Source organism: Salvelinus sp. IW2-2015, linkage group LG15 (assembly GCF_002910315.2).
Source record: "Salvelinus sp. IW2-2015 linkage group LG15, ASM291031v2, whole genome shotgun sequence".
Taxonomy (NCBI): Eukaryota; Metazoa; Chordata; class Actinopteri; order Salmoniformes; family Salmonidae; genus Salvelinus; species Salvelinus sp. IW2-2015.
In genome coordinates this window covers 34,192,708-34,219,143 of record NC_036855.1, presented here as the reverse complement: position 1 = coordinate 34,219,143, position 26,436 = coordinate 34,192,708, and the positions used below count along the sequence as shown (strand labels likewise).

The 26,436-nt window shown below is 43.6% G+C and overlaps 1 protein-coding gene across 1 annotated transcript; it reads right to left on the bottom strand.

Moving 5' to 3' along the window:
- Window positions 1-1,356: 1,356 nt before the first annotated feature.
- LOC111974972 (very long chain fatty acid elongase 7-like) lies at window positions 1,357-21,411 on the bottom strand. The gene is made up of 8 exons (XM_024003088.3): window positions 21,207-21,411; window positions 8,716-8,804; window positions 8,173-8,363; window positions 7,833-7,913; window positions 7,437-7,493; window positions 4,306-4,411; window positions 2,219-2,355; window positions 1,357-2,086 (listed from the first exon to the last, which is right to left on the bottom strand). Exons 1-8 carry the CDS (start codon window positions 21,224-21,226, stop codon window positions 1,823-1,825), a joined length of 945 nt encoding a protein of 314 aa, XP_023858856.1. The 5' UTR covers window positions 21,227-21,411; the 3' UTR covers window positions 1,357-1,822.
- Window positions 21,412-26,436: the final 5,025 nt, after the last annotated feature.

Sequence of the window (26,436 nt, the reverse complement as noted above, 5' to 3'; positions counted from 1 at the left end):
ATTCATCCATTTCAAAAAGTTATACTACTACTAATATCCGGCATTGGTTATGGGTGAATGACTGTTGAAAACAGTAAAAAATGCTGAAGCAAATATCTGAACTGCTACAAACTAAGCCCCAAGAATAGAACACAGGTGATGTATAAAACAGAATTTATTTTTATATAAATACAAAAATAATTACTTTACACATGACTGTTTTTATACAGAATTAGCGGCATCATGTGTGGAGGACACTCATAACCACAATGTGGAGCTGTAGGGGCTTCGACAAAGGCACTGAACAGTAACCCATGTGGATAACACGCTCACACTAGAGCCAACATCAGCAAATACATTTCAAATCAGCTAGATCGCTGTTGCTTATTGGACTCAGCCTACACCCAAGGCACTGGGGTTTTACTACACCTGTGGAGGCCCATCCTACACGTAGCTAATGCTGTGTCCTCGATCACCAGTTGAACAGAGCTCGGAGGCGAAAACCAAACGTGAACACACCCAGTGAGAAAGCATACTAACTGTCATACGTATGGCATTAAGACTGAACTCAATTTGGAAGAGTGGTTATAAAATGAATATGCATGCAGTGGTAAACAATGGCTACAGTTTTTCATGGGTCGTTCTTTGCTTGCGACAGAGCTAAAGCGAAATGTGCACTCTGCTCCGGTTCCTGCAAGAACGGTGCCACACTTTTCTCTCTGGCTTCAAATGTCACACCGTCACTTCTGTTGGACATAATACAGACAGATTTCAATGAGATTCAAGTAGGCCTACAGCTCTTTAACAGTAGGAGCAGGTTGGCTTCCAAAGTTTCTCAGCACCAGTAGAGGCTGTGACTCAAACCAGAGAGAAATGGGTGCGGAGTTTATGAAAGGGGGGGGGGGGGGGGTCAACACCAATATACTCCACTCAGTATACATGTAAACATCGGTTCTTACTGGCAAAATGGTTATCCTCTATCCTTCCATCATTACAGGTATACTATGGGTAGGGACCAGAGTTTTTCCCAGCCATGTGACCAGACCCAGGAAATACATCAGGCCTCAACTATGGAAGATGGCTCACAATCAGACACACAAAATCCTGCTAGACTTTCAGTAGCAGAATATATAAAATGTTTACAATTAAATGCACAGACAATGTATTAAAATTATAAAAAAGTACAGGTATTGAAATATAGAAACCAGCTGAAAGCAAGGTCACATTATAAAGCTGAATTCTACAGCAAAAGCTAGAGAGGTTCAGCACCAACTCTAAAACGGCAGAGTTCATTTGGGCTGGTGGGACAAAGTTACTGAACTGCCCCAACATCGGCTAACCTAACACACGTCTAACATCAACAATCTGTTTATAAAAATAAAAAACACTCAACTTGTGCTTTCACCCTGAACAGGAAAGAAAAGCACAGGTATAAAAGTTGGAAAATATCTAATACAAAAAGTCCAGTAAAGCTTTGGGTCATAACTCTGAGAGATTGCTGTAGCAGAGAGAAAAGAATATATCAGAAGGTCCAGAGGTGAGGGGTCAATTCTCTTTGAGTTCAATAGTGCACTGACTTTTATATTGGAAAACAAAACTCCTGCATACCTAACCTGGGATGTAATCATTAGTCCAAAAAATGTTGCAATGGAAACCGTTTACGCCAAATGGAAAAAGACAGTTTCTATTAGACAAATTCAGGTAGGTACCTATCCGTTTGGTTCCTAGTGAATACACCCCAGTACTCTAAATTCTAAATTCCATGTCTAATTTCAGTTCATGAATAGGCTCATATTCAAATGAGATCGACCCTTGATCCTGAGCCTGATTGATTGACCTCCTGTCACTTATCCTTGTCACAGTAGAAACCATTCCCGTTGGTTATTTCACCGTTGGTTTTGTTGTAGGGGTGGGCCCAGGTTTTGGCCTGAAGTACCTTGGGAAGCCTCTTCCCCTTGGTGTAGGCGTGGTACCAGAAGTTGAGGAAGAGGAGGAGGAAGACCAGGCCATAGAGGCCAATGATGTAGATGAAGATGGGGAACTGGTAGGGACAGTCCTTCATGAAGAAGTACTGCCAGATGTGGGTGGTCACGATCACAAACTGGATCTGAGGACAGACAGAGGAYGGTCAAATATGACTTGTTTTTAACAATCCTATCCTTGCTCATAAAAAACGTATGACTTCTGATTCAAATTCAAGTTCAACTCCCACACTAGTCTAGTGCAGTGCAGTACGTACCAGCTGAATAGTGGTGAGGTACTTCTTCCACCAGAGGTACTTCTGGTAGGCGGGGCCCAGGGCAGACAGGCCGTAGTAGGTGTACATGATGACATGGACCACACAGTTCAACAGGGCATGGAATGTCCCCTGGCCACCTAGAGGACGAGATGAGCAATTAGCAGTTAGGATTTCTTTTGTTCTATAGGGCAGTGGTTCCCAAACTTTTCAGTCCCGTACCCCTTCAAAACATTCAACCTCCAGCTGCGTACCCCCTCTAGCACCAGGGTCAGCGCACTCTCAAATGTTTTTTTGCCATCAATGTAAGCCTGCCACACACACACACACACAATACATTTATTAAACATAAGAATGAGTTTGTCACAACCCGGCTCGTGGGAGGTGACAAAGATCTCTTATAGGACCAGGGCGCAAATAATAAATCAATAATTTTGCTCTTTATTTAACCATTTTACATATAAAACCTTATTTGTTCATCGAAAATTGTGAATAACTCACCACAGGTTAATGAGAAGGGTGTGCTTGAAAGGATGCACATAACTCTGCAATGTTGGGTTGTATTTGAGAGAGTCTGTCTTAAATAATTTTCCACACAGTCTGTGCCAGTATTTAGTTTTCATGCTAGTGAGGGCCGAGAATCCACTCTCACATAGGTACGTGGCTGCAAAGGGCATCAGTGTCTTAACAGCGCGATTTTCCAAGGCAGAATACCATTTGGCAATGCAGAAATCTGGCTGTGGCTTCTGATTAAATTCAATTTTCATAGAACCACTTGTTGCAATTTCGATGAGGCTCTCTTGTTCAGAAATCGATAAGTGGACTGGAGGCAGGACATGAAAGGGATAACGAACACAGTTGTTTGTGTCATCCATTTCGGGAAAGTACCTTTGTAATTGCGCACCCTTCTCACTCAGGTCCTTCGCTATATCACATTTGACATTGTCTGTAAGCTTGAGTTCATTTGCACACAAAAAATAATACAATGATGGAAAGACCTGTGTGTTGTCCTTGTTAATGCAGACAGAGAAGAGAAGAGCTCCTTAATCATAGCCTCAATTTTGTCCAGCACATTGAATATAGTTGCGTAGAGTCCCTGTAATCCTAGATTCAGATCATTCAGGCGAGAAAAAACATCACCCAGATAGGCCAGTCGTGTGAGAAACTTGTCATCATGCAAGCGGTCAGACAAGTGAAAATTATGGTCAGTAAAGAAAACTTTAAGCTCGTCTCTCAATTCAAAAAAACGTGTCAATACTTTCCCCCTTGATAACCAGCGTACTTCTGTATGTTATAAAAGCGTTACATGGTCGCAGCCCATATCATTGCATAGTGCAGAAAATACACAAGAGTTCAGGGGCCTTGCTTTAACAAAGTTAACCATTTTCACTGTAGTGTCCAAAATAGTATTTCAAGCTGTCAGGTATTCCCTTGGCAGTAACAGCCTCTCGGTGGATGCTGCAGTGTACCCAAGTGGCGTCGGGAGCAACTGCTTGCACACGCGTTACCACTCCACTGTCTCCCTGTCATGGTTTTTGCGTCATCAGTAGATACCAACATGAGCAGCAGCTACGTTCGGCCACATATGGACCGTTAGTGGAATTCCCGCGAGAGAGTAACGGTTAATGTGATTGGATGTTAATTATTTGACTAGGCTACCTGTATTTGACATTGTGTTGTTATTTCGCTGAACACTAGATGGTTTAAWWWWWWWTKGGGCAGTGAAACGAGGCCACTCGGGTGAGAAGAAAACTCACCCAAATGTATAGCCCCGTTGGAAAATATAAATTAACTGTTTGAAAAAARAAAAAAAAACTTTTTTTAATGTGAATCACATTTATATTTGGCGTACCCCCGACGGCATTGCGCGTACCCCAGTTTGGGAATACCTGCTATACGGCAATGCTATCCCTAAGTGGCCATGTTTCTGTGTTCCAATTTGACAACAGCTACTAAGGAAGTCAACATGCTGAATACTGACATTTTCCTGGTAGAGACCATCACTAATCTGCTGGTATAACCCATTAGGAGTTATGACACCAATGTGCTAATACAGTCACTGTACCAATTCAAGCACTTGTATACTGTACCTGGAGCGAACCGGACYCCAAACCACCAGGTAAAGGGCATGATAGAGTGATGATAGACATGGAGGAACGTAATTTGACTGTTCTTCTTCCTCAGAACAAAGAAGATCTAAAAGAAGGGAGAATTCAGCCATTTAACTTAAAGGCCCAGTGCAGTCAAAATTCATKTTTTCCCCCTGTGGTTTATATCATATTGTACAACAGCTGATGAAACTAACACTGTAAAAGTGTGAAAAAATGTGATCAGTGTAATTTCCTAAAAAGTTGCTGGTTGAAAATACAATCTACACAGGACCTTCTAAAATCAGCATGTTTGAACAGGTGGGAGTGTCTGCTTTCCATGGTGACATCACCATGCAGTAAATTGGTGAATAAACCAATAAGGAGTGTTCCAAACCGCTTTGCCAATAACAGCTATTTTTCAGTTTCTCTCTCCCCACTCAGACCACTTACAGACAGTCCTAGTAAAATTATCGCTTGAGAAGTAATTTCGCTAAAAAGCTATTTTTGCTCAAATGAATGGAAATCTATTACAAATCAAATCAAATTGTATTAGTCACATGCGCCGAATACAACAGGTGTAGACCTAACAGTGAAATGCTTACTTATGAGCCCTTAACCAACAATGCAGTTGTTGGATAAGGATAAAGATAAGGATAAGAATAAGAAATAAAAGTAAAAAGTAATTAAGAGCAGCAGTAAAATAACAACAACGAGACTATATACAGGGGGGTACCGGTACAGAGTCAATGTGCGGGGACACCGGTTAGTTGAGATAATATATAACTTGTAGAGTTATTATAGTGACTATGCATAGATGATAACAACAGAGAATAGCAGCGGTGTAAAAGAGGGATAGTGGGGTGGACAATGCAAATAGTCTGGGTAGCTATTTGATTAGATGTAGAAGCTGTTAAGAAGCCTCTTGGACCTAGACTTGGCGCTCTGGTAACACTTKCCGTGCGGTAGCAGAGAGAACAGTCTATGACTTGGGTGGCTGGAGTCCTTGACCATTTTTAGGGCCTTCCTCTGACACCTCCTGGTATAGAGGTCCTGGATGGCAGGAAGGTTGGCCCCAGTGATGTACTGGGCTGTCMGCACTACCCTCTGTAGTGCCTTGCGGTCAGAGGCCGAGCAGTTGCCATACCAGGCAGTGATGCAACCAGTCAGGATGCTCTCGATGGTGCAGCTGTAACCGATGTGAAATGGCTAGCTAGTTAGCGGTGGTGCGCGCTAATAGTGTTTMAATCGGTGAATTTTGTGGAGCGATGGGTAACGATGCTTCGTGGGTGACTGTTGTTGATGTGTGCAGACGGTCCCTGRTTCGCGCCCGGGGCGAGGGGACGGACTAAAGTTATACTGTTACACAGCTGTAGAAGCTTTTGAGGATCTGAGGACCATGCCAAATCTCTTCAGTCTCCTGAGGGGGAATAGGCTTTGTCGTGCCCTCTTAACTACTGTCTTGGTGTGCTTGGACCATGTTAGTTTGTTGGTGATGTGGACAGCAGAGAACTTGAAGCTCTCAACCTGCTCCACTGCAGCCCCGTCGATGATAATGGGGGAGTGCTGGGTCCTCTTTTTCCTGTAGTCCACAATCATCTCCTTTGTCTTGATCACGTTGAGGGAGAGGTTGTTGTCCTGGCACCACACRGCCAGGTCTCTAACCTCCTTCCTATAGGCTGTCTCGTCAATGTCTGTGATCAGACCTACCACTGTTGTGTCTTCGGCAAACTTAATGATGGTTTTGGAGTCATGCCTGGCCGTGCAGTCATGAGTGAACAGAGACTGAGCACACACCCCTGAGGGGCCCCAGTGTTGAGGATCAGCGTGGCGGATGTKTTGCTACCTACCCTTAGCACCTGGGGGCGGCCTGTGAGGAAGTCCAGTTGCAGAGGGGGGTGTTTAGTCCCAGGGTCCTTAGCTTATTGATGAGCTTTGAGGGCACTATGGTGTTGAACGCTGAGCTGTAGTCAATGAATGGCATTCTTACATAAGTGTTCCTTTCGTCCAGGTGGAAAGGGCAATGTGGAGTGCAATAGAGATTGCATTATCTGTGGATCTGTTGGGGCAGTATGCAAATTGGAGTGGGTCTAGGGTTTCTGGGATAATGGTGTTAATGTGAGCCATGACCAGCCTTTCAAAGCACTTCATGGCTACAGATGTGAGTGCTACGGGTCGGTAGTCATTTAGGCAGGTTATCTTAATGTTCTTGGGCACAGGGACTATGGTGGTCTGCTTAAAACATGTTGGTATTACAGACTCGGACAGGGAGAGGTTGAAAATGTCAGTGAAGACACTTGCCAGTTGGTCAGCGCATGCTCGCAGCACACATCCTGGTAATCTGTCTGGCCCTGCGGCCTTGTGAATGTTGACCTGTTTWAAAGGTCTTACATCGGCTGCGGACAGCGTGATCACACTGTCGTCCAGAACAGCTGGTGCTCTCATGCATGTTTCAGTGTTATTTGCCTCGAAGCGAGCATTTAAGTAGTTCAGCTCGTCTGGTAGGCTCGTGTCACTGGGTAGCTCTCGGCTGTGCTTCCCTTTGTAGTCTGTAATGGCTTGCAAGCCCTGCCACATCCGACGAGCGTCAAAGCCGGTCTAGTACAATTCGATCTTAGTCCTGTATTGACGCTTTGCCTGTTTGATGGTAAGTCAGAGGGCATAGCGGGATTTCTTATAAGCTTCTGGGTTAGAGTACCGCTCCTTGAAAGCAGCAGCTCTAGCCTTTAGCTCAGTGTGGGTGTTGCCTGTAATACATGGCTTCTGGTTGGGGTATGTACATACGGTCACTGTTGGGACAACGTCATCGATGCACTTATTGATGAAGCCAATGACTGATGTGGTGTACTCCTCAATGGCACCGGAGGAATCCCGGAACATATTCCAGTCTGTGCTAGCAAAACAGTCCTGTAGCTTAGCATATGCTTCATCTGACCACTTTTGTACTGATCTAGTCACTGGTGCTTCCTGCTTCAAGTACAGTAAGGTACTCGATTGTTACCCAGAGATGATTTCATATTGATATAAAAACAGCTGCATTGGGCCTTTAACAGAACAAGACAAAGAAGAAAACGGACAACTGAACAAGCGAAACACAGACAGTCAGAAAGCTGTACTAAAGAGAATCAGCTTACTGTGTCCAACATCTCTATGAACTTTGAGAAGTAGTAGAGCCAACACGTCCCAGCCATCTAAAAGGAGGAGAGCGAGGTTATTTGTAGCAAGACAGGAATCATTAATTTTCTTACAGATAAGCAAGACCATCAAATTCAAAATGGTGGTTACCTAACAGGCCTCACGACCACACGACTAATGACATTATGCAACACAGAAAACGTGGTGTGAGTCACGGCTATGGAATGGCCTGCGCTCAATGATTCTTTGTTCCAAAAGTTTGTTAGCATTCTAGAGTCAGTGGAGGAATCCACAGGTGAATGGGTGTTAATAGAGACAAAGGAACTACCCGTACTAGTAGTTTGGAGATCTCTTCCTGTACTGTAGCAGGTTGCGTCACATTCTACAGCTCTTACCCTCAATGCCTGCGGCGAGTCCGAGTAGTCCACTAGGTCGCAGTGGAACGTGTAGCCCGTCCCCCAGCCCGACATCACATACTACAGTAAGAGACAATTCATTCAAATCAACATACTCCTAATCACAACACAGTTGTTGTTGCGCTTGCTCTCCTTTAAACAAAGACTAGACGCCAACTGAAATGCACCGTCTCCACATTGAAACGAAAGAATGTAGTGTAAAGTTTCACAAATTGGAAACCACGATTGGTTGAGTTTTTTGCTAAACAAGATCGTATTGCTTGACGAGGCAGTAACAAACACTAGAGCCTGTCAGAAGTCCATTGAGAAAGAGACCCACCTCATAGCACATGTAGAGGGACAAGGCGACCACGCTGAAGTTGTAGAAAATTAGAATTTCTTTGAGGTGGAAGGCCTTGCGGTTCTCCATGAGTCTGGGCCCCAGCCGGGTGACAAAGTAGATGTACGCCACGATTATTATGGTTTGGGGGAGCGGCGACGACATGAGAAACCAGTCTTCTGTCCTGGGGTCTGGAAAGCAGAGAAGGGTTGAGTGTGATTCAACATAACTCAATACATCATGCTATCTAGCCAACCATTCAACTGAGATACACCAATATGAACAAATTTAAGAGGGTAGATTTAGAATCGATCCCCATGGCTTGTAATTATCAGCACCATTTCATCAACCCCAAAAGACCAACATGGCTAGATGAAGAGTCTATATCTGTCCGTTTCCACCAAGTAACACAATAGAAGAGAATGTTGCATAATGCTTTTATGCGTTATCCTTTGGCTTCCACTGGAATTGAACATTTACCTTTTAAATAACAAAACTAAAAATCTATGCATCGCTGGACAGCAGTTAGTGATGGATCCTCACCTGCATTCTTCATGAAGTTTTCATACCAGAGTCCGGCCCTGGCCGTTAGATCCCTGAACTCCATGTCTCTCTGAGCTCCTGTAGCCGTCCTGGAGGAGGAAACACACAGGTCAGAGGTTAAAGATTAGTGCTGTGACAGAGGTAAGACAGTGGTTCTTGCTATCCGGGATCCTTGGGACTGCCAACTATGATGTCACCCAATTGAAATGTCAAAGAGTTCGGGTTAGGTCAGGGTTATGGGTAGGGATGTACCAAGAATTCCGTATAGCACTAACCCAGAGATCAGATGTATACGTTCAGGCAGTCCTACAGTAGTTTTCATGGACGGGATGATCCACATGAAATAACATCCCTTAAATTTCAATCTTACTCTCTTGGTCATAACATTTACATGATCTAGTCCTAGATCACCCCATTTCCCTCTAATAAATAGGCATGTACCATATTCAAATACTCTGTGACCAAAGTGRATGGGTCATATACAATATACCAGCCCTGAATGAAAGGCTGTATTGTTAAAGTGAAATGAGTCCAATCAGCATCTCTCTCTCTCTCTCCTCTTGGTCAGTATCTCATTGGAAGACAAGGGATGGAGTGTTGACAGCACAATGGCCATCAGTCAGGCTTCCTCACCCATAGGGCTCTGGTGCACTAAATAGTGAATAGGGTGCCATTTGGAAATACAGACAGTCAGCATGCAGGGAACAGCAAAGCACTCATTCACTGGAGTGTGTGGCACACGTGCACACAGGGACAGTCATTATAATGAAGACAATATTATAATAATTCTGTTATACAACTAATAGCCCATGTAGTCCTACTCAACGTCTTCCCATTCAAGATGACCTGCATTCTAAATATCAGTCTACCGTTCCCAAGCCGACATGCCTGTTGCTAGGCGGGAGGGAAAGATTAGGATCCACACAGACAGATTAAGGAGCAAGACTGGATCGGTCAACCAATGATACCCATTAACAGGGAGGGAGCTAAGGATAAATGGCATTCACAGAGAACAGCTACATGAGGCTAGGGTTACTATCCTGACATCTCTCTATTCAATAAAAGTACAACCTGAAGACACAGAATGCCAAGCCAGATAACAAAGCTACATTCTAGAAAAATTAGGACAATACTCAACACAAGTGGATTGCTGACTGACATGTACACCATGTCCATGTCAGACTTCCTTTCAAACAGTCTACTGCAAACTAAACCAGCGGATAGCTAAGCCGTCATGCAATATATTATAAGCACGGAGGGGGTCCTTTTATTTAACCCATGAGACACAATGCTCGTTAAGATTCAGCCTAACATGATGTAGGCCTAAGTACTAGTAAAACAAGACAACATTTAGAGCCATGTGAAGCAGTCACTTTACATTCCTAGAAGGGTGGGGGGAGGAAGACGAGCTCAACCCTTAGTCTCTTTCCCATCACTGGAGACACCAAGAAACCTACCGATTCTAAAGATCCACACAATGCAAGATCATCCTACATACCTGAAACTATAAATTCAGTCCTTTGGAAGTACTTTACTTAAAAGTATTCCAAAATACAAACAGGTATTGTGCGCTGCGTGTAGTTGAGAAGAGACTTCTCCAACTCAAACCCGCAGTCTACAAAATCCAACAGAACAGACCGTGTAGAACATTCCAGACTACGGGATACACAGTGTTATCTGGCAAAGCCTGCCGTGTGAAACTTCCAAGATAAGATAAGCTTTAAAAAGGTGCATTATACAGATATCGCTCTGCCATTTCCTGGTAGCTAAAATTCTGATAGTTTGCCTAAATCAAATCAAATTTTATTGGTCCCATACACATGGTTAGCAGATGTTAATGCGAGTGTAGCGAAATGCTTGTGTTCTAGTTCCGACCATGCAGTAATATTTAACAAGTAATCTAACAATTTCACAACAACTACCTTATACACACCGAAGTGTAAAGGAATKAATAAGTACATATGTACATATAAATATATGGATGAGCGATGGCCGAACGGCATAGGCAAGATGCAGTAGATGGTACAGAGTACAGTATATACATATGAGATGAGTAATGTAGGGTATGTAAACATTATATAAAGTGGCATTGTTTAAATTGACTAGTGATACATTTATAAAAATCMAWTTTTTTATTATTAAAGTGGCTAGAAATGAGTCAGTATGTTGGCAGCAGCCACTCACTGTTAGTGATGGCTGTTTAACAGGCTGATGGCCTTGAGATGGAAGCTGTTTTTCAGTCTCTCGGTCCCGGCTTTGATGCACCTGTACTGACCTCGCCTTCTGGATGATAGTGGTGTGAACAGGCAGTGGCTCGGGTGGTTGTTGTCCTTGATGATCTTTTGGCCTTCCTGTGACATTGGGTGGTGTAGGTGTCTTGGAGGGCAGGTAGTTTGCCCCTGGTGATGCATTGTGCAGACCTCACTACCCTCTGGAGATCCTTGCGGTTGTGGGCGGAGCAGTTGCCGTACCAGGCGGTGATACAGCCCGACAGGATGCTCTCGATTGTGCATCTGTAAAAGTTTGAGGGTTTTTGGTGACAAGCCAAATTTCTTCAGCCTCCTGAGGTTGAAGAGGCGCTGTTGCGCCTTCTTCACCACGCTGTCTGTGTGGGTGGACCATTTCAGTTTGTCCGTGATGTGTACGCCGAGGAACTTAAAATGTTCCACCTTCTCCACTACTGTCCCGTCAATGTGGATAGGGGGGTGCTCCCTCTGCTGTTTCCTGAAGTCCACGATCATCTCCTTTGTTTTGTTGACATTGAGTGTGAGGTTGTTTTCCTGACACCACTCTCCGAAAGCGCTCACCTCCTCCCTGTAGGCCATCTCGTCGTTGTTGGTAATCAAGCCTACCACTCTAGTGTCGTCTGCAAACTTGATGATTGAGTTGGAGGCGGGCATGGCCACGCAGTCATGGGTGAACAGGGAGTACAGGAGAGGGCTGAGAACGCACCCTTGTGGCGCCCCAGTGTTGAGGATCAGCGGGGTGGAGATGTTGTTTCCTACCCTCACTACCTGGGGGCGGCCCGTCAGAAAGTACAGGACCCAGTTGCACAGGGCGGGGTCGAGACCCAAGGTCTTGATCTTAATGACGAGTTTGGAGGGTACTATGGTGTTAAATGCTGAGCTGTAGTCGATGAACAGCATTCTTACATAGGTAATCCTCTTGTCCAGATGGGTTAGGGCAGTGTGCAGTGTGATTGCGTCGTCTGTGGACTTATTGGGGCGGTAAGCAAATTGGAGTGGGTCTAGGGTGTCAGGTAGGGTGGAGGTGATATGATCCTTGACTAGTCTCTCAAAGCACTTCATGATGACGGAAGTGAGTGCTACGGGGCGATAGTCGTTTAGCTCAGTTACCTTAGCTTTCTTGGGAACAGGAACAATGGTGGCCCTCTTGAAGCATGTGGGAACAGCAGACTGGGATAGGGATTGATTGAATATGTCCGTAAACACACCAGCCAGCTGGTCTGCGCATGCTCTGAGGACGCGGCTAGGGATGCCGTCTGGGCCGGCAGCCTTGCGAGGGTTAACACGTTTAAATGTTTTACTTACGTTGGCTGCGGTGAAGGAGAGTTCGCAGGTTTTGGTAGCGGGCCGTGTTGGTGGCACTGTATTGTCCTCAAAGCGAGCGAAGAAGTTGTTTAGTTTGTCTGGGAGCAAGATCGGGGTCCGCGACGGGGCTGGTTTTCTTTTTGTATTCCGTGATTGACTGTAGACTCTGCCACATTCCTCTCGTGTCTGAGCCGTTGAATTACAACTCTACTTTGTCTCTATACTGATGCTTAGCTTGTTTGATTGCCTTGAGGGAATAGCTACACTGTTTGTAGTCGGTCATGTTTCCGGTCGCCTTGCCCTGATTAAAAGCAGTGGTTCGCGCTTTCAGTTTTGCATGAATGCTGCCATCAATCCACGGTTTCTGGTTGGGGAAGGTTTTAATAATCACTGATGCACTTGCCAATAAACTCGCTCACCGAATCAGCGTATACATCAATGTTGTTGTTCGACGCTATCCAGAACATATCCCAGTCCACGTGATCGAAGCAATCTTGAAGCGTGGAATCAGATTGGTCGGACCAGCGTTGAACAGGCCTGAGCACAGGTGTTTCCTGTTTAGTTTCTGTATATAGGCTGGGAGCAAACAAAATGGAGTCATGGTCAGATTTGCAGAAAGGAGGGCGGGGGATGGCTTTGTATGCGTCGCAGAAGTTAGAGTAACAATGATCCAGAATTTTCCCAGCCTGGGTCGCGCATTCGATATGCTGATAAAATTTAGGGAGCCTTGTTTTCAGATTAGCCTTGTTAAAATCCCCAGCTACAATAAATGCAGCCTCGGGATATGTGGTTTCCAGTTTACATAGAGTCCAATGAAGTTCCTTGAGGGCCATCTTGGTGTCTGCTTGAGGGGGAATGTACACAGCTGTGACGATAACTGACGAGAATTCTCTTGGAAAGTAATACGATCAGCATTTGATTGTAAGGAATTCTAAGTCAGGTGAACAAAAGGACTTGAGTTCCTGTATGTTGTTATGATCACACCACGACTCATTAATCATAAAGGCATACAACCCCGCCCTTCTTCTTAACAGAGAGATGTTTGCTGTCTCTTATACACATCTAGATGTGTATAAGAGACAGGTACACGACTGTGATTATAAACGCAGAGAATTCTCTTGGTAGATAATGCAGTCAGCATTTGATTGTAAGGAATTCTAAGTCAGGTGAACAAAAGGACTTGAGTTCCTGTATGTTGTTATGATCACACCACGACTCATTAATCATAAAGGCATACAACCCCGCCCTTCTTCTTAACAGAGAGATGTTTGTTTCTGTCAGCGCCATGCGTGAAGAAACCAGGTGGCTGTACCGACTCTGACACTAGATTTACCTATATAATTTAGATACGAGTACAAGTAAGCCTACAGGATATGCCCTGAACTGGCTGTACATGTTCAAGCACCGGGTTTCCCTGTATAAAACTTACATCCATTAAAGCCACCATTGTTCCTGTACCCAAGAATGCAAAGGTAACTGATCTAAATGTCTATCGCCCCATAGCACTCACTTCTGTCATTATGAAGTGCTTTGAGAGACTAGTCAAGGATCATATCACCTCTACCTTACCGGTCACCATAAACACACTTCAATTTGCTTACCGCCCCAATAGGTCCACAGACGATGCAATCGCCATCACACTGCCCTATCCCATCTGGACAAGAGGAATACCTATGTAAAAATGCTGTTCATAGCTCAGCATACTATAGCTCAGCATTCAACACCATAGAACCATCCAAGCTCATCATTAAGCTTGAGGCCCTGGGTCTCAACCCCGCCCTGTGCAATTGAGTGCTGGACTTCCTGACGGGCCAACCCCAGGTGGTGAAGGTAGGAAACAACATCACCACGTCGCTGAACTGGGGCGCCACAAGGGTGTGTGCTCAGCCCCCTCCTGTACTCCCTGTTCACCCATGACTGCGTGGCCATGCACACCTCCAACTCAATCATCAAGTTTGCAGACGACAACAGTAGTAGGCTTGATTACCAACAACGACGAGACAGCCTACAGGGAGGTGAGGGCTCTCGGAGTGTGGTGTCAGGAAAATAACCTCTCACTCAACGTCAACAAAGGAGATGATCGTGGACTTCAGGAAACAGCAGAGGGAGCACCCCCCTATCCACATCGACGGGACAGCAGTGGAGAAGGTGGAAAGATTAAAGTTCCTCGGCGTACACATCAAGGACAAACTGAATTGGTCCACCCACACAGACAGTATGGTGAAGAAGGCACAACAGCACCTCTTCAACCTCAGGAGGCTGAAGAAATTTGGCTTGTCACCTAAAACCATTAAACTTTTACAGATGCACAATTGAGAGCATCCTCTCGAGCTGTATCACCGCCTGGTACGGCAACTGCACCGCCCGCAACCGCAGGGCTCTCCAGAGGGTGGTGAGGTCTGCACAATGCATCACCGGGGGCAAACTACCTGCCCTCCAGGGCCTACAGCATCCGATGTCACAGGAAGGCCAAAAACATAATCAAGGACAACAACCACCCGACCCACTGCCTGTTTGCCCCGCTACCACCCAGAAGGAGAGGTCAACGCCGGGACCGAGAGACTGAAAAACAGCTCCTATCTCAAGGCCATCAGACTGTTAAACAGCCATCACTAGCACAGAGAGGCTGCTGCCTACATACARACATGAAATCATTGACCACTTTAATACATGGAACACTAGGCACTTTAATAATATTTACATACCTTGCATTACTCATCTCATATGTATATACTGTATTCTATCTATTGCATCTTAGCCTATCATTGCTGTCATTGCTCATCCATATATTTATATATTCTTATTCCATCCCTTTAATTAGATTTGTGTGTATTAGGTATTTGTTGTGGAATTGTTAAATAACACTTGTTAGACGTTGCACAAGCATTTCGCTACACTCGCAAAACATCTGCTAACCATGTGTATGTGACCTATAAAATTTGACTTGAAATCACTTGAGTTGAGCCGAGGGCAAGTAATGTTACTATGGCAAATTGAATAAATAAATCAGAACGAAGAACACACAAATGTGACCATTAGCTTCTCCTTCACCCAAATCCAGATAGCAGATGTTCTGATAGAGCTGCAAAACCTGGACCCGTACAAATCAGCTGGGCTAGACAATCTGCACCCTCTCTTTCCAAAATTATTAGCCGCCATTGTTACAACCCCTACTACCAGTCTGTTCAAACTCTTTCGTATCGTCCAAGATTCCTAAAGATTGGAAAGCTGCCGCGGTCATCCCCCTCTTCCAAAGGGGGTGACACTCTATACCCAAACTGTTACAGACCTATATCCATCCTGCCCTGCCTTTCTAAAGTCATCGAAAGCCAAGTTAACAAACAGAYCACTGGCCATTTCGAATCCCACCGTACCTTCTCCGCTGTGCAATCCAGTTTCCGAGCTGGTCACTGGTGCACCTCAGCCACGCTCAAGGTACTAAATGATATCATAACCGCCATTGATAAAAGACAGTACTGTGCAGCCGTCTTCATCGACCTGGCCAAGACTCTGTCAATCACCACATTCTTATCGGCAGACTCAACAGCCTTGGTTTCTCAAATGACTGCCTCACCTGGTTCACCAACTACTTCTCAGATAGAGTTCAGTGTCAAATCGGAGGGCCTGTTGTCCGACCTCTGGCAGTCTCTATGGGGGTACCACAGGGATTCAATTCTCGGGCCGACTCTTTTCTCTGTATATATATCAACAATGTTGCTTCTTCTGCAGGTGATTCCTTGATCCACCTCTACGCAGACGACACCATTCTGCATACATCTGGCCCTTCTTTGGACACTGTGTTAACAAACCTGCAAACGAGCTTCAATGCCATACAACACTCAGTGGCCTCCAACTGTTCTTAAACGCTAGTAAATCTAAATGCATGCTCTTCAACCGATCGCTGCCCGCACCCGCCTGCCCGACTAGCATCACTACTCTGGAGGGTTCTGACTTAGAATATGTGGACAACTACAAATACCTAGGTGTCTGGCTAGACTGTAAACTCTCCTTCCAGACTCATATTAAACATCTCCAATCCAAAATTCAATCTAGAATCGGCTTCCTATTTAGCAACAAAGTCTCCTTCACTCACGCTACCAAACATACCCTCGTAAAACTGACTATCCTACCGATCCTCGACTTCGGCGATGTCATTTACAAAATAGCCTCCAACACTCTGCCATCCGTTTTGTCACTAAAACCCCATATACCACCCACCACTGCAACCTGTATGCTCTCGTCAGCTGGCCCTCGCTACATATTCGTCGCCAGACCCACTGGCTCCAGGTCATCTAAGTCTTTGCTAGGTAAAGCTCCGCCTTATCTCAGCTCACTGGTCACCATAACAACACCCACCCGTAGCATGCGCTCCAGCAGGTATATCTCACTGGTCATCCCCAAAGCCAAGACCSCCTTTCCTTCCAGTTCCCTGCTGCCAATGACTGGAACGACTTGCAAGAATCACGGAGGTTGGAGACTTATATCTCCCTCGCTAACTTTAAGCATCAGCTATCTGAGCAGCTTACAGATCACTGCAGCTGTACACAGCCCATCTGTAAATAGCCCATCCAACTTCCTACCTCATCCCCATATTGTTTTTATTTACTTTATTTGCTCTTTTGCACACCAATATTTCTACTTGCACATCATCTGCACATCCATCACTCCAGTGTTAATTTTCTAAATTGTAATTACTTCGCTACTATGGCCTATTTATTGCCTTACCTCCTTACGCCATTTGCACACACTGTGTGTATATATATATATATATATATATATATATATATATATATATATATATATATATATAGACTTTTCTATTGTGTTTTTATTTGTGTCGCACTGCTTTGCTTTATCTTGGCCAGGTCGCAGTTGTAAATGAGAACTTGTTCTCAACTGGCCTACCTGGTTAAATAAAAGGTGAAGAAAAAAAACACACAAAAAACTAATGGCATCAACATAACATAAGATCAACATTATAAAATAGTAGGTGATTCCTTGGGCAAACTGCACTACCATGTGGATCTACACAACACTTTACAGGTCATGCAGGTTTCCTCTTTGACTGATAAGGTGTGGTGCCACACAATGGGATAGCACTGGATGTCTGAGTCATTCAAATCCTTGGTTGACATGGTGACACCATTATTAGACACAGACACCCACACAAGCTTTCACATGTTCATTTCAGTTCATGCAATTGACACCTTTCCTGTCTGACAGCTCCCACCCCTTACAAAAAAAGATTAGAGCAGTCAGAGTGCAGTATAACTGCAGTATGCTGCAAATACTGTGTCCAAAATACGCTTTTTTTACTGCAGTAATTTTCAGTTCAACTGCAGTTATTCTGCAATGACCGCTTCCAAAATAACACATTCGACTGCAGTTACTGCACTTTTATTGCAGTTTCAAAACTGCAATCTTTTTTTTGTAAGGGACCCTGATGAAGCTAGTCCAACTGGCCACCAGATGGCACTATTATTCCTTTTACATCATTTGTCATCTGCATCTGACTTTAAAGTGCCCAGGCAGCTAAACACTCATGTACCCCTGGCAGCCTGCTTGTACATAAATAATCCTCAATTCAGGCTGCAAAGGTGTCAGTTTCCTCCTTAACTCGATTCGACAGGGAAAATATGCAGACCGTCTTAATAAAACAATTTTCCACCACTATTTCTAGATGTTGCACACTCTTTTCAGTGCAGTCTTTTTTACCCATGAAAATGGTGCTGGAAAATGGTGTTTTATTATGACAGTATGCATATTTTCCCAGTTATTTTAGGCAGGCGGGTCATTAAACCGAGTTAAGGAGGACCCCGACACCTTTGAAGCCTGAATGGAGGATGCTTTATGTACTAGCCGGACTCCGGGGGACACGAGTGTATAGCTGGATGGGCTGAGAAGGGTAACAATTACCCCATCTGTTGGGCATTGCTTTCCTGCAGGTCTGTCAACGATGGCAGGTGTTTGGCAGGCAGGAGCGAAAGACATTGTGTGCGTCAGTACACAGCAGGCAGGATAGGTAGCTAGCTAGAACACGGTAAACTGTTTCCTTCAACCCCCGCCTGCTGGGCACTGCTTTCCCACAGTTCTGTAAACAACAGTGAGGGCAGATGTTTGGCAGGTGTTAGCAAAGGACATTGTGTGCTAGCTAGCTAGGACACCGGTTGACTGTCCTTTGCCCCCCAAAAGACTCTGATAATACTTTCATTTTCTTTTTGACCCACATCTTTAAATCGTATAGACAATGAGGGGAAATCCAGGAGACCAGTCAGTATCTGGTGTGACCACTATTTGCCTCATTTGCAACATCTCCTTCGCATAGAGTTGATTAAGCTGTTGATTGTGGCCTGTGGAATGTTCTCCCACTCTTCTTCAATGGCTGTGCAAAGTTACTGGATATTGGCGGGAAATGGAACACGCTGTCATACACGTCGACCCAGAGCATCCCAAACACGCTCAATGGGTGACTGGTGTCTGGTGAGTATGCAGACCATGGAAGAACTGGGACATTTTCAGCTTCCAGGAATTGTGTACAGATCCTTGCGACATGGGGTCGTGCAATATCATGCTGAAACATGAGGTGATGGCGGCGGATGAATAGCACGACAATGGGCTTCAGGATCTCGTCACGTCACTCTGTGCATTCAAATTGCCATCGATAAAATGCAATTGTGTTTGTTGTCTGTAGCTTATGCATGCCCATACCATAACCCCACAGCCACCATGGGTTCACAACATTGACGTCAGAAAACCACTTGCCCACATGACACCATACACGTGGTCTACGGCTGGTTGGACACCAAATTCTCTAAAATTATGTTGGAGGCGGCTATGGTAGAGAAATTAACATTACATTCTCTGGTAACAACTCTGGTGGACATCCCTGCAGTCAGCACACCAATTGCAGGCAATGTGTGAGAAAACGGCACATTTTAGTGGCCTTTTGTTCCCAGCACAAGGTGCAACTGTGTAATGATCATGCTGTTGAATCAGCTTCTTGATATGCCACGCCAGTCAGGTGGATGGATTATTTTTGCAAAGGAGAAATGCTCACTATCAGGGACTTAAATTTGTGCACAAATTTGAGAAATAGCTTGGAACATTTCTGGGATCTTTTATTTCAGCTAATGAACATAGGACAAAACTTTATATTTGTGCTCAGTGTTTGTTTGTCCTCTGTTGTTGGATTTGGTTGCTAAATTCCATACTGTTTAATAAAATGTTAAATACAACCACCAACTGTTACCTCATTGCTGTTGCTATAACATGGCAACTCAGCTCAATGCACATGTGCAATTGAATCTCAACAAGCAAACAGTCAGTCCGGTGGTTGTATTTGATTAACGTTTTTTTAATGCATTTCAGCAAACAAATAAAGGCACGCAACAAAAGAGGCTAACCATAGGTACACGGGTAAGGGTTTAAGAATTTAATCTGTAAGTATAGATTGCATAGCGACTTGAAGGATTCAGAGATTACTTCAAGTGAGAATGCATGCATTTGCCAGCAGCATACCACCCTGCATACCACTGCTGGCTTGCTTCTGAAGCTAGCAGGGTTGGTCCTGGTCAGTCCCTGGATGGGAGACCAGGTGCTGCTGGAAGTGGTGTTGGAGGGCCAGTAGGAGGCACTCTTTCCTCTGGTCTAAACAAAGATCCCAAAGCCCCAGGGCAGTGATTGGGGACACTGCTCTGTGTAGGGTGCCGTCTTTCGGATGGGACGTTAAACGGGTGTCCTGACTCTCTGAGGTCATTAAAGATCCCATGGCACTTATCGTAAGAGTAGGGGTGTTAACCCCGGTGTCCTGGCTAAATTCCCAATCTGGCCCTCAACCATCACGRTCACCTAATAATCCCCAGTTTACAATTGGCTCATTCATCCCCCTCCTCTCCCCTGTAACTATTCCCCAGGTCGTTGCTGCAAATGAGAACGTGTTCTCAGTCAACTTACCTGGTAAAATAACGGTAAAATAAAAATATATATTTTTTTTTTAAGTATTCCAATAAGGCCCAGTAGCATAGAACGTCTTTAGTGTATTTCCCACTTTAAATCAGTTGCACAAAACATTTTAGGGCGAATTACCCCCTTAAATTAAGTGATCAAGTTAAGGGTGCCCGTGATTTCCCTTAACTGCATCATTCAGTACGGATATCAATGTAAACAGCATTTGTGGAGATGAATGTCGCTTTCCTCTGCCCTGGTTTCAAAAGGAATACAGACACCAGTTAAACAATGGAAGGGGCACAATCCAAGACCTACAAAGCTACCTACTCTAAATTAACTTGACGTGCTAGAAAGCAATAGAAACAAGTTGAGAACAAAAATAAATGGTTTAATATCTTCGGAATCAATTCGTTTCTCCTTTCTTGAACGCAGAAGTTCTATTTTGCGATCTCGTTTTAAGACGTTCAGTAAGTAACTCAAGTCGTCTCCATGGTAACCTGAGTCTTTCTGCCGTACCTGCCTTCAAACTACCGTAAAACTCTTCAATTATGTCCTTACCTAAGGAAATGTTTGAGGGGCTCTAGGCAACACCCTTAGGTATGAGGATGTTATTCCTTAAAGGAATACTTAAGATGTTTTATGCAATTAGGCTTCACAGAAAGGAATTCCGTCATAGTAATCCCGGTAGTAACTCGTCGGTCAAGACTCATCACCGGCCCACGAAGACAAGCTCTAGAGGACTGGCACGAGACCTGATTAAAACAGGAATCGTTCAGCAACACAGGATAACAGTCATCCCAAAAATGGATGCCACAACACGGACTTCAAACTAAAAATCCCTTCAACCTCAAATGTCGGACAAACTGTGACGTGACTATCAATTAAGATGTTTAGCCTATCACATACGGTAATATGACATCCTCACAGAGTAGACTGTTGAAGTAAAGTTATTATTCAGTGTATCAATGCCGTAACATAGCCTAATTCACAAACCTCCAATATAGTGAGAGCATCCTACTACTCCGTCCTACGTTACTTCTCCTCCAGTGCTTTGCCGGTGGATCAGCTGTGAGCGTTTGACGAATGGRGTGTCAAACTAGCAATTTGCAAGGAGTCCCATAGTCCCCTCCCTACTGTGTAACTGCCGTGCATTGATACGGAAAGAGGGCGGAGAATGAGCCTGACGTTTGCTTTCTTCGAGAAACCCGTCGAAACGGATTGGCAATATTAGGAAATCTGTCGTTATGAACTTTGAATAATACTTTTAAGATAAATTGTGCTAAACATTTCTTAAAGAATCCAACTTCAATTTAGAATTTCATCCCTCATATCTTCTTCCATTTTGGTGGCTTCAATTATTTTACTTTGTAACTATGACATTGATAAGATTCCTACAAAATGATCTGCTTTTCATAGAAGAGTAACGTTATTCTTAGCGTGGTCGTTAATATATATTTTTTAAATTCCCCCGCATAGGTATTACATTTGGAACAATAAGGATATTTTGTATAGAAACAAGTCTTTTATTTTTTAAGAACTGGTACAATAATATCCTGCTGGTGAGTCAGCTTTATAATTCAGGATTGTTACTCAATTATGAGGAATTTTTATCAAGTTACAATATCCCGGTTACACCTAGAGTTCGCCATAGTCTTTGATGCTATTCCATCTGGGACTCTCGTGTTGTTTAGAGGTGTAACCAGACCTCACCTTCTTGACCTACCCTCCCTTAATCCAGTTGACTCTCCAATAGGAAAAATGTGTTTCTCCTTGCTCCCTCAGAACAACAGATCTATACGTGCTTTATTTCAAAGGGATAATGTATCCATTCCTTATGTCACAACTTACTGGAATACATTTGTCAATAATATCTGTTGGAAAAAAGTCTGTTTATTACCACACAAATCACCAACACTATACATTTCCATTTTTGTATGAAAAATGAAAACGATAAATCAGTTATTACAACAGACATTCAAATTCTGTTAAGGTTTATTCTCTAACACCACAGTAGGTGTTAAACTGCATTTGTAGTTTTAGAGAAGTTTTCAGTAGCACCATGATTATATTCTTAACTACACTCCCCTACATATTTATTTGGACATTGAAGCTAAAACGTTTAATTTGGCTCTATATTCCAGTATTTGAGATACATGTTATATTATCCAATGTTTCCTATAAAGGGACAGTGCAAAATGTCACCTTTTATTTKAGGGTATTTTTATTACATATGTGTTATACCATTTAGAAATTAAAGAACTTTATCTATCTAGTCCCCCCATTTGACGGTGTCATAAGAATTTGGACAAATTCCCTTTATAGTCTATTAAATTTAGTCAAGTTTAGTATTTGGTCCCATATTCCTAGCCATTCTTAGAAATGAATGGTAAATAATGTAATGTGTGATTTTGGAGAAACTTTTATAAGATTACAATGATGTTTCTGAAAACTTCTACAATGATGATTACGGATAATCATGAATGAATCGTGAATAATGATGAGTAAGAAAGTTTGAGGCATAAATGTCATTCCCCAAATAAATGTAATTGGTGAGAGGAAAAGCATGTCTTGTCGGGTATGATATTTGTGTCTAACTTTCTTTTTCATCATTATTCATTCATGATTATCCGTAATCATCCACATTAATGTAGATTACATTTTTTTTTTTACCTTTGTTTAACTAGGGAAGTTAAGAACAAATTCTTATTTATAATGACGGCCTACACCAGCCAAACCCGGACGAGGCTGGGCCAATTGTACAGGTAGGTGTGTTTATGCATCAGTCCTCATCACGGCTCCATGCATCTTCAAAAGCAGGGTACACCGTAGCCTGGCTCCCACCCTGGGACAGAAAAATACCTTGCTCTTTTGTTGTTTTGAGTGAATGCGATTAGGTAATCAGGAAAGCATTACATAAGTGCAAGCAATTGCAGTCATTGTAAATAATAATTAGTTCTTAATTGATGCACCTGGATAAATACATATATTATTCAGTTTCCAAAGCTAAATATAAAAACCAGTGAATCTGGATAGGGAGGTGGCCTAAGATACTTACAGACATAATTTTATCAGCACCTGGGAAATGTAGCCAAGGTGAGGCAGCGTGACTGTGACTGCCTGTGTGTTGGTGTGTGTGCATGCACCTGGTTACCCGAGTAAGGTGCAGCACAAGCCACAACCCCTATGATCTAATTCCTGTGTGCACAAAGGCTTGGTTGGTCTACATTGTTGACTGGAATCAAAGAATAAGTCCCTAATAGATGGCTGTCTATTAGCTTGGCTAATGCAATTGCATTTTAGAATGAGAACAGGGACCTGCCATCCCCCAAACGTTTTTCAATTGTTCCTGCTTATTCAGCCTCCTACTTTCTTGGCGGCTGGCCCTTCTTCCATGTCTGGGGGTCGGAGAACAGGAACCCAGGCTAGGATGTTAGTCTTTACCCCCACTGTACAGGAGGTACCCCCCTGGACACACAGAGGAGAGCAGAGCTTTATCCTGGGTATCAATACTCTCTGTGCTATTTACTTCCTGGCCAGAGCCAAATACAGTCAAGTCCATAACTATTGGCACCCTTGATAAAGTTGAGCAAAAAAGACTATAAAAATAAATAATACAAATACTGAGCTGTATTGTACGCACACAAAAAAAGGGGGGGGAAATTATTTTATACCAATACAATTGCTCAGAAAATAGATTGTTTAAAAAGTAATAAAAGATAAGGGTCAAAATTATTGGCACCCTGTTTTCAATCCTCTAGCACCCTCCCCTTGGAGAACACGTTGGGAGGGATCTTAGACCATTCCTCCATACTGAATCTTTCCAGATCCTTGTTAACCACAGGTTTTCAATGGGATTCATGTCTGGAGACTGAGATGGCCATTGCAAAATGTTTATTTTTGTGGATTTTGATTAGTGCTTGGGGTTATTGTCTTGGTGGAAAATCCACTTGTGGCCAAGTGTCAGCCTCCCGGCAGAGGCAACCGGGTTTTGGGCTAAAATGTCCTGGTACTTGGTAAAGTTCATGATGCCGTTGACGTTAACAAGGATCCCAGGACCAGTGGAAGCAAAATATCRCCGTAACATCAAAGATCCACCACCATATTTTACTGTAGGTATGAGTTATTTTTCTGCATACAGGTATGCTTMCATTTTGATGCCAAACCCACCACTGGTGTGCGTAGACAAAGAGGTATATTTCTATGTCATCTGACCATAGAACCTGTTCTAATCCAAGTGCCATTGCCGTTTATCAAACTCCAGGCTGTGCTATGGTCAGATTACATAAAAATAGAGCTCTCTGGCCATGCACACCAGTCTGGCGACAAAAAACGGAAGCATACAGTGCATTCAGAAAGTATTCAGATCCCTTGACTTTTTCCACATTGCTACATTACAGGCTTATTCTAAAATGGATTAAATACATTTCATCATCAATCTACACACAATACCCCATAATGACATAGTGAAAACAGGTTTCAAGAAATGTATATAAAAAAAAAAGATACCTTATTTACATAAGTATTCAGACCCTTTGCTATGAGACTCGAAATTGAGCTCCGGTGCATCCTGTTTCCATTGATCATCCTTGAGATGTTTCTACAACTTGATTGGACATGATTTGGAAAGGCACAMAMCTGTCTATATAAGGTCCCATAGTTGACAGTGCATGTCAGAGCAAAAACCAAGCCATGAGGTCGAAGGAATTGTCCATAGAGCTCCAAGACAGGATTGTGTCGTGGCACAGATCTGAGGAAGATTACCACAAAATGTCTGCACCATTGAAGGTTCCCAAGAACACCGTGGCCTCCATCATTCTTAAATAGAAKAAGTTTGGAAGCACCGAGACTCTTCCAAGAGCTGGTCGCCCTGCCAAACTGAGCAATTGGGGGAGACGGGCCTTGGTCAGGGAGGTGACCAAGAACCTGATGGTCACTCTGAAAGAGCCCCAGAGTTCTTCTGTGGAGATGGGAGAACCTTCAAGAAGGACAACCATCTTTGCAGCACTTTATGGTATAGTGACCAGATGGAAGCCTCTCCTCAGTAAAAGGCACATGACATTCCGCTTGGAGTTTGCCAAAAAGCACCTAAAGGACACTCCGACTATGAGAAACAAGATTCTAATGAAACCAAGATTGAACAATTTGGCCTGAATGCCAAGCGTCACGTCTGGAGGAAACCTGGCACCATCCCTACGGTGAAGCATGGTGGTGGCAGCATCATGTTGGGGGGGATGTTTTTCAGCAGCAGGGACTGGGAGACTAGTCAGGATCGAGGCAAAGATGAACGGAGCAAAGTACAGAAAGATCCTAGATGAAAACCTGCTCCAGAGCACTCAGGACCTCAGACTGGTGCGAAGGTTCACCTTCCAACAGGACAACGACCCTAAGCACACAGCCAAGATGACACAGGAGCGGCTTCGGGACAAGTCTCTGAATGTCCTTGAGTGGCCCAACCAGAGCCCGGACTTGAACACGATCGAACATCTCTGGAGAGACCTGAAAATAGCTGTGCAGCGACACTCCTCATCCAGCCTTACAGAGCTTGAGAGGTTCTGCAGAAAATAATGGGAGGAACTTCCCAAATACAGGTGTGCCACATTTGTAGCTTCATACCCAAGAAGCCTCGAGGCTGTAATCGTTTCCAAAGGTGCTTCAACAAAGTACTGAGTAAAGGGTCTGAAAACATATGTAAATGTGATATTTCTATTTTTATTTGCAAAAATTTATAACTTGTTTTTGCTTTGTCATTATGGGGTATTGTGTGTAGATTGAGAAGAAAAAAAGATTGAATCAATTTTAGAACAAGGCTGTAACAAAATGTGGGAAAAGTCAAGGGGTCTGAATACTTTCCGAATGCACTGTATGCAGAAAAGTACCTCATGTTAGAATTTGGTCCTAAATTAGCCAAGGTAGTCAAGTGGAAAGAAACATGTTGAGGAAGTATCCTGTCACTCAAGTGTTGATGGCAGGAGGAAGTCAAAAGCTATTACAGCAGTGTCTACCTTTATGAAACAGTAGACTCAAAACAATGACAATCTTCATCCAGGGAGAGAACAATGGAGACAAACAATAGAAGTTCAAACCTGCCAATCATTTGAGGTGGTGTAAGTGGCATTAGCCTACTTCAACTAAAAAAGATCAGCAAAAATTAATTCCAGAACTGTGTGTTCTTTCTAATTAAAAAAATAACTGACAAGTTGCGCTGCCACATTCTTACAACTTA